This window comes from Cavia porcellus, unplaced genomic scaffold (genome assembly GCF_034190915.1).
Source record: "Cavia porcellus strain 051 isolate PalLab524CR breed Dunkin Hartley unplaced genomic scaffold, mCavPor4.1 scaffold_27, whole genome shotgun sequence".
Lineage (NCBI taxonomy): Eukaryota > Metazoa > Chordata > Mammalia > Rodentia > Caviidae > Cavia > Cavia porcellus.
Window position 1 is genome coordinate 4,050,655 of NW_026947510.1, and position 14,961 is coordinate 4,065,615.

The 14,961-nt window shown below is 39.3% G+C and overlaps 1 protein-coding gene across 1 annotated transcript in view; it reads right to left on the bottom strand.

The window, feature by feature from the left end:
* Nucleotides 1-14,961, bottom strand: part of Vwf (von Willebrand factor) — a 132,637-nt gene that overhangs the window by 31,389 nt on the left and 86,287 nt on the right. The window contains exons 35-37 of the mRNA NM_001278774.1: nt 4,265-4,485; nt 2,894-3,086; nt 2,361-2,702 (exon numbers count right to left, since the gene is read on the bottom strand). Of these exons, the coding sequence (NP_001265703.1) occupies nt 2,361-2,702; nt 2,894-3,086; nt 4,265-4,485 (756 nt within the window). The remainder of the gene's footprint in view (nt 1-2,360; nt 2,703-2,893; nt 3,087-4,264; nt 4,486-14,961) is intronic.

Here is a 14,961-nt window from a genome sequence, read left to right on the forward strand (position 1 = left end):
TTCTAGTCAATGAACTGGGAAAGGAAGTGTAATATCCTTTAACAGCCTCCAGAGATCTTGTAAAAGACATGCCCTTTGTCCCCTTTCCCTCTTCTTCAAATGCTCATTGGAATGTGCATTTGATATCTAAACGTCTATTTTAAACCATGAGGAAAAAGATTACAGCTAAGTGAAGCCAGAATCAGCTAATCTCACTTCCTTCTGGTCATCCACCCAACAGAGAATTGTAGTCATCACTAGTTATATGAATTTGTGGGTCCTTATCAATTGTTTCTTTCATGTCTTTGGAACACAGATGTATTTGAAGCTTTTAAAATCATCTAAAATTAAGTATTTAAGAATCCACAGTGAGGAAGACTTATCCCAAGAGAGAAGCTACGAAGAGATTCACTTCTCCCATTTAGACTCTGTTTGGCAACTCCCTCATATGCTCCGAATGGTAAAGAAAGTTTCCAAGGATTTAAAGCACAGGGGGGTTTCTCTGTTGGCACAGCAAATAACCAGAATATACAGAGATCAAGGGGCAGAGATAGTACTGTCAGTGACTTAGAAACTGACATTTGATCACTTAGAAACTGACACTGATCTCCAGGCAGGTTGAAAGGAGGAAGCAGCAGTCCAGTGTTCTTGTTCTACAGTACAGAATCTGGGGGTACAAGGATTAAGAGCACAGCCAGTCTCAGCCAACTGAGCTGAGACTAGGATGCCCAAGTTGGCAGCCTTAACTTCAGCTGCTAAAACTCTGTGATAATGACTCCAGCATACCTGGACATACCAATGCCCCTTGTCATGGTTTATGTCAGTGGCCCCCAAGCCTCAAGCCTTTGCATTATGCATTTGTGATTGGTTCACTGTCTAGCGCTTGGATTGGGGGTGTGAGTACTACACTGGCCTAGGGGTGGAGCCAGGATGTAATATAACGGCAGGAAGAAGGCGTGTCTCTTGCTGATTTCCACCCTGCTGTTTGCAGCCACCATGAACTGCGGCCCCGCCATGCCACCCTGCCTGGGAACCAACTGAGTATGGACTGAAGCCTCCAAAAACTAAGAAATAAACCTTTCCTTTCCCAAATTTGGGCATCGGGTATTTTGTCTAAGTAACAAGTAAAAAGTAACTAAGACACCCCTCAAAAGCAGTCAGCAGTTAAGTGGGCATGATGGCACACACGTATAACCTCCATACTTTAGGATGGTGAGACAGGAAGATCACAAGCTCAAGCCCGCCCTGAGATTCTTAGCAAGACCCGTCTCAAAATACAGAATTTTATTTAAAAGTTTAAAAAGGGTGAATGGCCTGGGATGGCAGCTCAGTGTGAAAGTCCTGGGTTCAATCCTCAGTACCACAAAAAAAGTCAACAATTATTCACTGTAGAATGAAGCTGCTCAAGGTTTTGTCACTCATATTCCTTTGAAGGCAGGACCCAAATGTGATTCAGTTTGATAGTCCCCACATTTTAAATAATAAATAAATGTCACCTCTAAGTAAAAAAGTTTACTTTAAGCAAGTAATAGCCACACCAGCAATTCTATGGTATTTATAATTCAGGAGTGTAATGGTTTAGATCCAAAATGTCCCTCAGAAGTCTCATGTATTCAGAGATGGGCATTTGGAAGGTGACTGGACCATGGGGGTGCTGTGCTCATCAGTGGATTAATCCACTGGCGAATTCATAGCTGAATGTGCAATTAGGAAGTAGGGCTTGGTCAAAAGAAGGGGGTCATTGTGGGTGACCCAGAAGGGTGTGTTGTTCCAAGCTCCTGCCTTCTATTTCTGCTTCCTGACTCCATGGATTTAGCAGCTTCCTCCACCAGGCCCTCCCACCATGCTGTTTTTGCTTTGGAGCCCGCCAACTGTGGGCTGGACCCAGTGAAACTATGAGCCTATACATCTCTCCTCCTTTAAATTGTGGGTGTTGGATATTTTGTCTCAACAATCGGAAAGTGACAAACACAGATTCTTAGTAACCTAATGGTAAAATTCTACTCACACTTGAAAATTCTGCTCAGGTAGAGCCTACTGTGAGAGTGTTTCCTACAGCTTGGCAGAATTGCAAATTCAGTGCGACTGGCTATACAATACTTTGCTGATGTCTAATATATTAAATTAATATTTATATTTATTAAATTTATATAAATATATATTTATATTATTACATTTATATTTGTACTGAAATAGGCCATGCTTGGATTTATATAGAAATACATTCAAAGTGCATGTATATCTACACTCTTATTTAGGCCTAACAGAAATCCTATAGTATAGAAAATATAGGGATTTTAATCTTCACTAGGCAGGTAAAGAATATGTAGTTGGGTGAGCCCACGGTTAGCTGATCTGCAGGAACACATATGGGGACTCACCACAGAATTCAGGTGTCCTCCAGTCAACACAAACACCATTGGTCCGACAAAGGTGAGCATAGGAGGAAATCACCTCACACACTCGCTCCTGGTGACAACCATCCTGCTGGCAGATGGTGTAAAATGTGGTAGGCGAAAGCACTTTGTGGCACTCAGCAAACACTGCTGAGAGGAGCACCTGGCAGTGGGAGCTGCCAGAGACAGGACACAGCTCTTCGGGAACCGGCAGGCACGTCTGTCCCGGCTGCTGCACAGTCCACTCCTGGATGAGTGGTTTCCAGTCCGTGGTGACTGAGCCATTCCTCAGCACGAAGTCATTGGTCCCCTTCTCATCACAGATCCCTAGAGATACAAGGAAAAGCTCAGCTGGCAGCTTAGGTACCAACCCACTGATGCCAAGTACTGGCTGCTCTTCATCCCCATCCAGATCTGCACCTTGCTACTAGACCCCAAAATATACCACCCAAGACCCCTGAGACTCCACAGCAAGATTTACAAGGGGGGGGTGGGAAGAGCAGAGAGCGTGTTCTTACCACAGAGCCCGTACATCTTTGAACCAAAGGTCTTGGGGCTGAGCTGCAGTTGGAATTCATTGTTTTGTGGTGTGAATGTGAAGATGTGGCCAAGATGGTTGAACCTGACCTCGTACATGATGGTGCCATAGACACTGACTTCCATGGTGTTGCCTATGTATGGGACAGGAACAAGTCTCCCATTCACTGTCACCTGTGCAAGGAAGAAAATCAGTCAGTCCTAGCAATGAAGAGCTCTGGTCCTTCACTCTCGGCTTCTTTCTGAAGTTCTGAGTGTCTGCAGATTCATCAGCCTCAACCACAGTCTTGGCCACAAACCCAGATGCTTGTCAGCAGCTCTTCTAAAAATAAAAGGACTTCACTGAGTTTGACAGGAGAACAGATTGGAAGAAGACTGTACAGACAGCCATGCACCAGGAGCCCGACAGCCCAGGGGTTACAGGAAACCCAGAGTCCACGCAACTCAAAAGGGAAGGGTGACCCCCTCATGACAGGCTGGGGAAGTTGCCATTCTGCCAGCTCATCAGGGAAGAGCCCCCGAGAGCATCTAACAGGACTCCTTCAGTTCTTTTTGCTTACGTGTGTGTCCCCCCAGAAACTCTTTCTTTGGAGGCCCCACCATGTATCATACTGAGCATATTTAAATATATTCATATACTGCGATGAATATAACTTTTGCTATACAAATTTTGGAAGGGTTTTTTATCACTTCGATTTTAATATTTTGGCAACGAGTTACTCATTTAATATATGACTAGCTATGATTTTCTCAGCAATTATTGTTCATATTCAGAAATTCTTGCAAAGTGAGAAAATCTAGCCTACATGTTGTTTTCACACAATGAAACATTTATGATGTCTAAGTGAACAAGTAAAGAAGTTGGCACAATGTAACCTTTTGTAAACATTTAATCAAACATTTATTTATATCACTTTGGCAGTTTCCTTTTCAAACTTTGGAGCCATACATTTTTTTTGAGGCCCTAAATATTTTCAAAGGCCCTGATTTAGGCCCTAAATATTTCCCTTTGGAAAGCTCACAGGCCTTAGGCACTGGGCTCATAATGCCTACCAGGAAGCAGCCCTGGTGCCAACCCCAATTCTCTACCAATGCCAGAAACTGGCACTAAATTCATAATTTAATGCTATCTAAAATTGACTCACTCTTCCAAATCTGGGCCCAGAACACCAGGAAACCATGCCAAGACAAGGGAAAAGCAATAAACCCTTCAAAAGAATGTAGTGCTCAATTAACCAGGCAGAAGGCTGTGTCCCTTACAACAGGACCAGCTGAAACCAGCAGCCACCAGCTCCGTGCGGCTTCCCTGAAATGCTGGGGCCTGCCAGGGGACCATGGGAAGCACCTCTCACCTCCATGTTGCTGTGCAGCTCAACCGAGAGGCCCTCATGCTTCACTTCAATGGACTTCATGCAGGTTGGTCCAGACACAGGGCTGCAGGCACCATTATGCAGAATCACCTGTAGGTCTTGCTCTTTGTTTTGAAACAAGACGTAGGAACAGTTGCCGGTCAGCTTGAAGTTCTTCCCATCGAAGGTCACAATGTGCCGAGTAGAGCTGCCCATGCACACACCTGGATGGGGAACAGCAGAGGGCGGATGTGACATTATCCAAGACTCCATCCTGCAACATGCAGAGGGACAGTGTGACAAACCTGCACACAGGCCAATACAGCTTGGCCTGCACTGGCCCCTGGAGGTCCTAGTGCCTAATTCCTTCCTTTTTACAGATTAGGAACCAAGACTGCGAGGTAGAGAGAGCTAAGTCAGTAACACATGGTCATTAAATATTTTCCTGGAGGAGGTTAGAAGGATAACTATTTCATAAAAATGTGGCAAGTTGTAGTAGCACATTTCCAAAAAATGTACATGTGCAGCATGAATGACCTGCTCTGTAGGGATGCTTTGGCCTGGGAAACAAAGTTAAATTCCAGGGGTGTTATGACTTGCGGAAATCGTGAGGGGCTAAGCAAGTTACGAATTAATGATCTCATTGTGAAGAAAACTCACCTAACGGCACATGTGTCCATTCAGCAGCCAAGTGACTAATGGTGCAAGAGGCTGTATTGACTTAATCTCTTAAGAGATTGCACAAGAGAAATATTTCCTGTGCCAAAACAAATGGTTGTGTCTCAGAGCTCCCTCATTTGACTCTCATTCATTCATCTGATCAGCAAATTCTCAAAGTTCCTCTAAAAGCACCACTTGTGAAAAATCACTTTGTATCTACATGAGATGATCAGGTAAAATTTCCCACTTTAAAGGTACCACTGCCACCAATATCCTGCAAGTTAATCTTGGACCTCTTAGAGATGAGCTTTCCAGACAAACCACAGTGACATCTACAGTGGCAGGAAAACAAAAGCCTTGGAGCCAAGCTGCAGACTCAGTGAGGCAGAGAGGCCACACTAGTGTCCTTCCTAGCCAGGCCCAGGGCAGCTCCACCTACACGGTGACTGTCCAGGTAGCATAGCCACCAACAAGACACAGATATGGATGCACCATTTCTCACAGAACAGTGGCCTCCCCAGAAGTTCTGCCATTCCAAAGCCCCCAGTTCCTTGAGCATTTTGGTCATTTCTAAGTGACAGGTCTGGCCTGCTGGCATCTGTGCTGCACGTGACCCCATCAATGATATGTGTCTCCCAAAGGCCATCTATTGAAAGCTTGGTCACCAGTCTGCTATTGAGAGTTGGTAGAACCTGTAATAGGCGAGACCTAGTGGGAGGAAATTGATCATTCAGGGCACAGCCTTGAAGAGATATTGAGACACTGGCCATGAAACAAATAGCCTCTTCTGTCATGCATTCCAGCCATGATATTCTGCTTCACCACAGGCCCAAAACCAATAAGGTCAATCAACTATCAAATGAAATCTGGGGGAGCCAAAATCCTTGTTTAAACTGATCATCTCAGATTTTTGTTAGAGACATATGACCCACACAATTCTCAATACTTCAGCTGCTAATATTTTCAAGTTAGTGAATGAATCAGCCCCAACTGCCATGAGAATGTAATCCGTTGCAAGCTAGAGAAATGGTTTACACTCACACTGAGCAAGCTAATGAAAACGGTTCTGCCCACCATCAGGTCAACTATGAGCACGGAATGTGTACTTCAGAGCCACGGCTCAGATTTCAATCCTGTTCTGCCATTTGCTTGCCCTTTTAACTCAGATAAATTACCAACTGTGAGGGCCTCCCCTTCGTCTTCTTCTCTGGGATGATAACAGCTACCTTTTAGGATTACTGTGAGAATTAGCTGTAGTGAAAAGTAAATGCCTTCTTAATAGTGCATTGCATACGTGGGTATGCTTAATAAATAGATCTGTAAATCTTAAGAATAAGCCAAAGCCACAGAAGATAGTTTGTAGTAATAAAATTTCTGTTTCAGGTGTATTAGAACCTGAGTTTCCTTCATGTCTGTAATACCAAGTTACCTCCCAACAAATCATCACATTATAGTCTAGTTTATCGTTCAGTTTTAATGAGCTGCATCTATAGTAACACATTCTTGTGTTCAAGACATGGAAAAAATCAGCCGAACCAACTTTAAAATTTATGCACAAGAATCATATAGTAAAATATCATCACAGAGTAAAGTATGCCACTCATAAGTATCTCCTGACATCATTTCATCTTATCTCTTTCCTTGTCTTCAACATCTTTGAACTCACTATCTTTCTAAATGACAATAGAAATACCTGTGACAGAATCATATATCAAAACTTTTGGCTCAATGTCAAAATGTGATGGATACAAACACTGAAGAAAACTAATAGACCACCATTCAAATACTCAAAAAAAAACATCCAGGAGCTGGGGATATAGCATAGTCTACTTTTTTTCCTACAATGTGTGAAGCTCTAGATTTGACCCTCACCACTGGAAGGAAAAAAAATGAAAGAGATACAGAAAGAAAAGAACTGTTTAGGTCAACATCTCTCTACACATCCTCCAAATACAACCCAGAGTGACAAGGATAAATTGCACCATGGTGCAAAAAACAGACCTTCTGCTTAACAGAAAACAAAGACTATCCAAACTTTAAAATAACTGCAAATAAAATATGAAGAGAAAAAACACCAAATCCCAGAAAGTAATCACATCTTCTTTACCTGCCTTTGTCTTGAGCAAGGACACAGAGTTATAAATCCACAAAAAAAAAAAAAAAAAAAAAAAAAATTAGCAAAAGAGAAGAGAGGAAACCTAGAATTTCTCTAAAACTGGCATCAAAGAGGTAACTGTTATCTAAGTGTAAAAATGTTTTTAATGTGATTTTTGCACAGCAAAGAAACAATAAAAAAAATGAAGAGACAGACTAAAGAGTGGAAGGCCTTCCCAGCTACTCTCTGGCAGAGGATTAGTATATAGATTATATAAAGAATTCAAAAAAACAGAACACCAAAGGAATCACTCAGTAAATGGGCAGCTGAATCAAACAGACATTTTTCAAAAGAAGAATGACCAATAAAATGTTCACTATCTTTAGTGGTACAGCTTGTGCCTAGATGTCTTCCCTGGGCCTCAAGTGGTCAGAGGTAGGGCTTTTTAGAGGTGGCTGGATTTAGGGTGTGTGCCGCTGGGCTCAAGGACACGATGCTGGGATTGATTCATGGTGTGACGCTAGAATTAAGGTTGTAAGTGCTACAGCAGGCAGCCTGGGCAAGATACAGAGACAGAAAGCGCTGTGCTCAGGGCTTGTTGCTCGTCATTTGCTGGTGCTTTGCTGACTTTTGCTTGCTGTCTGCCATGAACTATTTCTCCTGTGTGATGCCCCTCTGCAATTCCCCCCTGCCTTGGAGCCAGTCAGCTGTGGAGTGAAGCCTCTACAAACTGTGAGCTGCAATAGATCCTTCCTCCTTTAATTTGGGGTATCAGGTATTTTATCTCAACAATGAGACAAGTAGCTAAGAAATTTAGCTATTTGAGAAATGCAAATCAAAACTACAAAGATTTCCACTCAGCCAGAATGGCTCTCATCAAGAGCACAAAAACATAAACAATAAATGCTGTTGAGAATGTAGGGAGAGGGGCCAGGGATTTAGCTCAGTGGTTCAAGGGCTGTCCTGGTAAGTACAAATCATGAGTTTGATCCCTGGTACCAAAAACAAACAAACAAACAAAAAAAGAACACAGGGAGAAAAGGAACACTTCTACACTATTCTACACTATTTATGGGAATATAAATAGTACAATCACTATAAAAATCAGTACAAAAGTTCTTCAAAAGACTATAAATAGAGATATTAGTTGATCCAACTATACCACTCCTGGGTATAATCCCAAAAGAAAGTAAAGACAGCATACTATAGGGATAGTTGCACAACCATATTTATTGCAGCATAATTCACAGAAATTAAGGAGTGGAAACAGTTTCAGTGTCCATCAACAGATGAATGGATAAAAAATATGACACTGAAAAAATATGACATGGAGTATCATAAGGAAGAACAGAACCACGTCATTTGCAGGAAAATGGACAGAACTGGAGACCGTTATGTTAAGCAAATACGCCAAAGGGAGAAAGTTAAATATTGTGTTTTCTCTTACATGAGGAACAGAAGAAGAAGAGAAGGGAACAGGAGGAGGAGGAAGAGGAGAGGAAGAAGTAGTGGGAGCAGAAAAGCAGAAGGCAGAACATTAGAGATGAGGAAGTAGATGGGGGGAGGAGAAAAAGGAAGAAGAGAGTAATGGGTGAGGGGAAAGATCAAAGAATGCCATACACCTAAACCAGAATGACAGCGGGAAACTAGCATCCTGTATAAGCACTAACTAAAAAAATAGAGAGAGAAGCAAGAAGTTAAAAATGATGGGAGAAAATTAGAATAATCGTAAGTTCAAACACATAATATATACAAGTTGTTTTAGAAAATGTAAGGGCTTACCTACTAAATTTATTTTTAACTAAAATAAAGAATTAAAACACAAAAAAACAAACTATCAGTGCTTATTACCATGAATTTTTTAATAATAAAACCACATATAACCTCTGGAAATAAAAGCATAACCGTTGGAATTCGAATTGTCTGGATATTTCAGGAAGAGTGAATAATTTCCAAGATGACAAAATACCTCTGAAGCAAACTGTTGTGAATAATCTGAACAAGGTGGATTTTGCAGGAAAATTCTTATGTGTACTCAACCCCTAAGAGTACAGCTCAATAAACAATGTTTGTAACTATGTAAAAATATCCATATATATATATACACGAATTGCTGCTTATTAAACAAGACCGGAAACACAAAAAGATAACCTAGCCCAGTGTCTCCTCTGATCCAACAGAATTCTCATTGTGTGCAGCCCTTGTACTCCTCACCTTCTCTTCATTTCCATTTTTACCCAAAAATTAGACTAAAATAACCTGTCACTTTAAATTAGATGTTCACCACATGAAGATGATGTTGAACAAAATAAACATAAATCAGAAAAAGATACTTTTTAAACATATCCTCAGAGGTCTGAGCAGATGCCTAAAATACACAAAATGTGGCATCTGAAAAGCGCACCTTCTGAGGTGGGGAGCAGAAAGGGATGGCAGGGCTGGGTGGGGGTGATTCGGATGTAGAGCATTGTCCCCCACCAGGCATGTGTGAGGCCCTAGTTTCATCTCTAGCACCTCAAAAAAAAGAAAGAAAGAAAAAGCGATTGGCAGTTGAGTGATGATATGAAAAACAAACAAAAAGAAGAGTATTTAGGACCCAGAAAGACAGAAGAAATCAGAAGACATCTGCACATCCACATGCACACGCGCATGCACATGCACACATGCACGCACACGCACACCACTGAGGAAATGACTTTCTACAGTAAGAGAGCATCATTGAGTTAGAAACTTTATGAAGCCCATAAAAATAAAAGAATAAAAATTTGAGAACATCTACAAAACTTACTTTAGAAACCACAAAATGAGAGTAAACACTTTTGCAGAAGGGAAACATCACAAAAAAAAAAAAAAGACACAGAATAAAACTGTAAGACATTTAAACTAATTTAAACATATTCAAACATTTCCAAAAATGAAAACCACCTTGAATCAGAATTTCAAAAACTAAAAAAATAAATGAACAAAAATAGGAGTAAATTTAAATAGAACTGATTAAATTCAGAGGGAAAAATGAAAGAAAGGGATAAAATCCACACAGAAATGAAGACTAACTGTAAGAACCCAAGGGTTAATAAACTAAATTTAAATGCAATAAAAAGCACTGAAAAAAAGCAACAAATCAATGAAGAGAATGAAAATGAGCTAATGGAAAAAGGACAGCTGCCTCAGCGAAAGTAAATGTAAAACCCATAAAAAATGGAGTCTTTAAAAAGAAAAACAAGACAGTGAAACAAATATTTAAAGATTATAACCCATTAAAAGATCCTGTAAGCAAAAGAACCAAATCTTATACAGGAAGCATCTGATCAATGTCTGGAAAAATTAACCCACAACAGTCCACTCTGAGACATACGACAGTAAAACTGTTAGAATTCAAAGATAAAGAATTCATCCAGGCAAAAACATCAAATAGTTCACAAAGGCAAAACAATTAGCTTGGTATCAGAATTCTCAAAAACACCTTATGAAGCTAGACAATAATAGAGTAGAATTTTCTAGAAACTCAGTGAAAGACCAAATCAAGAACTTTGTATCTAACCAAGATACTCTCCAATCATCAAGACTATAGGAAAACTGTTTTAAATGTACAAGAATTTATGGAATTATGGGCCCATAAGCACTTCTCAAAATATCCACTGGGAACCAAGTTTCTTCCAACTAAGAGATGACTCGGAAAACGTTATCCAAATAACTGAAAGTGAGCATTTTTATTTACATAGTCATCAATCTAGAAGAACTAAAATAAATGAAGAATGGGAAATGTACAAATATCATAAGCTTTAAAATGGAATAATTACAGAAATACAAAATAGAAGGTAAGGAAGAAGAATGAGAAATACAATGTAAAATACATGAAAGTATGGTCAGCTATTTTGAAGAGAATGAGAGACTCTATGACAGCCATTGGTGACTTCCCCATTGTCTGGTTTTGAAGACCTAAAATGCCTTCCTCATTCTCTTTAGATCAGTTTTATACTATGTTGTTTTGTATGAATTCTCTGTATGCAAAGACATGGACAACTATTTGGAAGAAAACAAGAGACAAATGATAGTGAAGATCTCAGATCATCTAGCTTTGAAATGTACATCTCTTACATTGCTTTCTTCTGTCCTGTTTTGTTCAGGTTTGTTGTGTTTGGTTTTACCCCCTTTAAAATAAAAATTTTTTAAAAAAAAAGATTCAAGGCAGCAACACAAAGTATGTGACAGTCTAAGGCTATTGATAAAGAAATTATTATATAGAGTACTTAGAGAAGCCCAGACCACTGAATATTGTAACAGCAGTACAACAGTAACTTGAACCATAATTCAAAGTGTAACTTTGAATGCTAGTATAAAATTTCAAAAAGTATTTTTTCAAAACTCAAAACTAAGTTCATTAGCTAAAATACATCTCTCCTCTTTTGAAAAAATCATTTCATGAATACACAACATAAAAGCAGGTTGGGTGCTTAGTGCTTAGCGGCACTTGCCTGGCAAGCACGGGTCGTGAGTTCAATCCACAGTACCAAAAAAATATTTTTTTAAAAAGATGTGATCTGTAACAACCCTAACAGAGTTGGGACTAAGAAGTAAAAGAGAGGAAGTTTTGTATATAATTGAAATTAACTTTTTTATCAGATTAAAATAAATTGTTTTAACTATAGAAAACCTGATACCAAAAAACAATGGGAAAGAAATCAAAGCACCTCACTACAGGAAAAAAAATACATCAATGAAATAGAAAGACAGCAAGAGAAGAGAGGAAGGGGAGAAAAACCTACAAGACAGCAAAAAGTAACAAAATGGCAATGGAAGGCCATTTCCTATCAGTAATTACTATAAGTGTAGATGAAACAAACCTTCCAATCAAAAGAGGTAGAGAGACTGAATAAATTTTTTTAAAAAAAACAAGATCCTGCTGTATGTTGCTCCTCCAGGCTCACTTTAAATTTAAAGACACACATAAGCTGAAAATGAAAATGCAGAAAAAGATGATTCCATGCCAGTGATAACCAAAAGATAGCCAGGTATCCATATTATATCAGATAAATATACACTGTAAGTAAAAAATGATCACAAGAGAAAAGAACACTATAACAGACAATTCACCAAGAAGATGTAACAAATATATGTGCACACAAAAAGGGGAGGTAACTGACAACACAGAGATAGTAAGAGATTTCAGTGCCTCTCTTTCAGTGATGGATAGAACACCAAGAAAGAAGATCTATAAGGAAAGAGGCCTTGAACAACACTATAGATCAATGGTGGTGAATCTTCTAGAGTTTTCAACAACACAAAGAGCCCACTGCTGCCCGTAAGCCATAGGTTCACCACCACTGCTGCAGACCAAGTGGACCTAATGGGCATGTATAGACACAGAGCAGAGTACGGGTTCTTCTAAGACACACAGAGTACACTGTTTAGAGGAGAGCACGTGCTAATTCAAAAGACAAGAATGACAAATTTAAGGCAGAAGTCATACCAAGTATCTTCTGACCACAATAAAATAAAAGTTAATAGTAGGAATTACAGAAAATATGTGGAATATATATATATGGAAATTAAGCAACAAATATATGGAAATTAAACAGCATACTTGCACAACAAATGAGTCAATCAAAATTAGAAATGTTTTGGAGATAGTGAAAATTTAAAAACATAACATAGCAAAACTTACGGGATACAACAGAAGTAGTAATAAGAGGAAAGTTATATACCAGTAAATGCCTACATTTAAAAAGAATGAGTATCTCAGACAAGATACTTTTACAACTTAAGGAAGTAGAAAAAATTACTGAGGTCAGAGTTAGTAGAAAGAAGGAACAGTACATTTTGAGTAGATATAAATGAAATGTGGAATAGAAAAATAGCTATAAAATTCAACAAAATTAAGAGTTGCTTTTTCAAGAGTTCAAAAAAATTGTCAAGCCCTTAGCCAAAGGAAAAAAGGAGTAAATTTAGAAAAATAGAATCATAAATGAAAGAGGAAGCTATAGCACGGAAGTAAAATGAATTGCAAGAGACTACTGTGCATATACACCAACAAACTGGGTAACCTAAAGAAATGAATAAATGTTTGAAACATACAACTTATCAAGACTGAACAATGAACTGATTAAAACTAGTAACTGAAACCTCCCAACAAAGAAAATCCCAGATGGTATCACTGGAGAATTCTACCAGATTTTAAGAATCCATGCCAATCCTTCTCAAGCTTTTCAAAAAAAATTAAAGGAAATAGTCTCAAACCTGTTTTATTAAGCCAGAATTACACTGATATCCAAAGGCACTGTATGGAAAAGAAACTACAGACTAACATTCCTGAGAATAGATGCAGACATCCTCGACAAACTGCGAGCAAACTAGATTCGCCTGCACAGTGAAAGGATCATGCATCATGTCTAACTAGAATTTATCCCTGGGAAGCAGGATGTGCTCATCATTCAAGAATCAATCAATGTGCTGCACCATACTAACAGGATCAAAGAGTAAAAAAATTACACTATCATCTCAATAGATGTGGAAAAGGCATTTGTCAAAATGTAATACCATTGCAAGACTAAAATATTCAGCTAACTAAAAAGAGAAGGGAATTGCCTCCACAAAATAAAGGCTACTTATTAAATATCCACAACTAGCATATCTATGATGAATTAATGGTGAGAAACGAAAAGCTTATCTCTGAAGATCAGGAACAAAGCAAATATTTCCATTCTCATCACTTCTATAAATTCAACATAGTACTGGAACTCTTAGCTCAAACTATGAGGTAAGAAAAACAGTGTAAATCATAAAAGAAGCAGTAAGATGATGTCTGTTAACAGATGACATAACTTTGATGCAGAAAGCTCTAAAGATCACACACACACACACACACACACACACACACACACACACACACACTGTTAAAAGTAATGAAAAAAAATCTGGGAGTGGCAGCACACTCAGGAGGCTGAGACAAAAGGATCACCAAGAGTTTGAGGCCAGCCTGGGCTCCACAGTGGGTTCAAGCCCAGCCTGAACTACACACAAAGACCCTGCCTCAAAAAACAAAACCAAAATAATACAGAAGTAATAAAAAAAATCCAGTAAAGTTGCAGGATACAAAATCAAGGTACAAAAATCAGATGTATTTCCATAAAACTAACAACCTATCCACATGCCAAAGAATCAAACAAAACCCTTATGTCAGATATCAAAATCAAACTCAAACATAAGACTTGAAACTATAAAAACTGTAAAAGAAAACATAGGCAGAACTCTCCATGAGCTTGGTATGGCTGATGAGTTCTTGGACATGACACCAAAAGAAGAGATGATGAGACCAAAAAAAGGGGAACATGAGGCTGCATAAGACAAAGAGACTTTTACACTGCAAAATAAACAATTACCAGAACTAAATATAACCAATGGAAATGAAGGAAGTATTTGCAAACTGTCTTACTTTTTTTATCATCGAAATACAACACCTGCAACTTAGAAGCAGAGGTTTATCTGGGCTCGTGGAGGTTTCAGTCCATAGTCGGCCAGCTCCAAGGCAGGACTGCTTGTAGAAGGCCCTGGATGGAAGTCAGCTTCTCAGGTCATAGCGGCCAGGAGGCAGAGAGAAGGGGAAGCATGGGAAGCTGCACACACACACACACACACACACACACACACACACACACATCCCGTGACCTGCCTCTGACCAGTCTCCACCTCCTAACAGCAAGTCCGCCATGGCCCAGTAACCCAGTCACTCCCACAAGCTCTGGCTCTGAGGATGTGAGGCTTTGGGAGAATATCCCACATGCAAATACAGCACAAACCTGTATTTGATAAGGAGTTGGTATACAAAATACATAAGAATTCCTAAACACAATGAGGTATAACTTCCTACATGTTAGGATGACCATTTAAAACAATAAGAAATAACAAGTGACAGAGAGAAAGTGAAGAAACCAGAAGCATTGTGCAG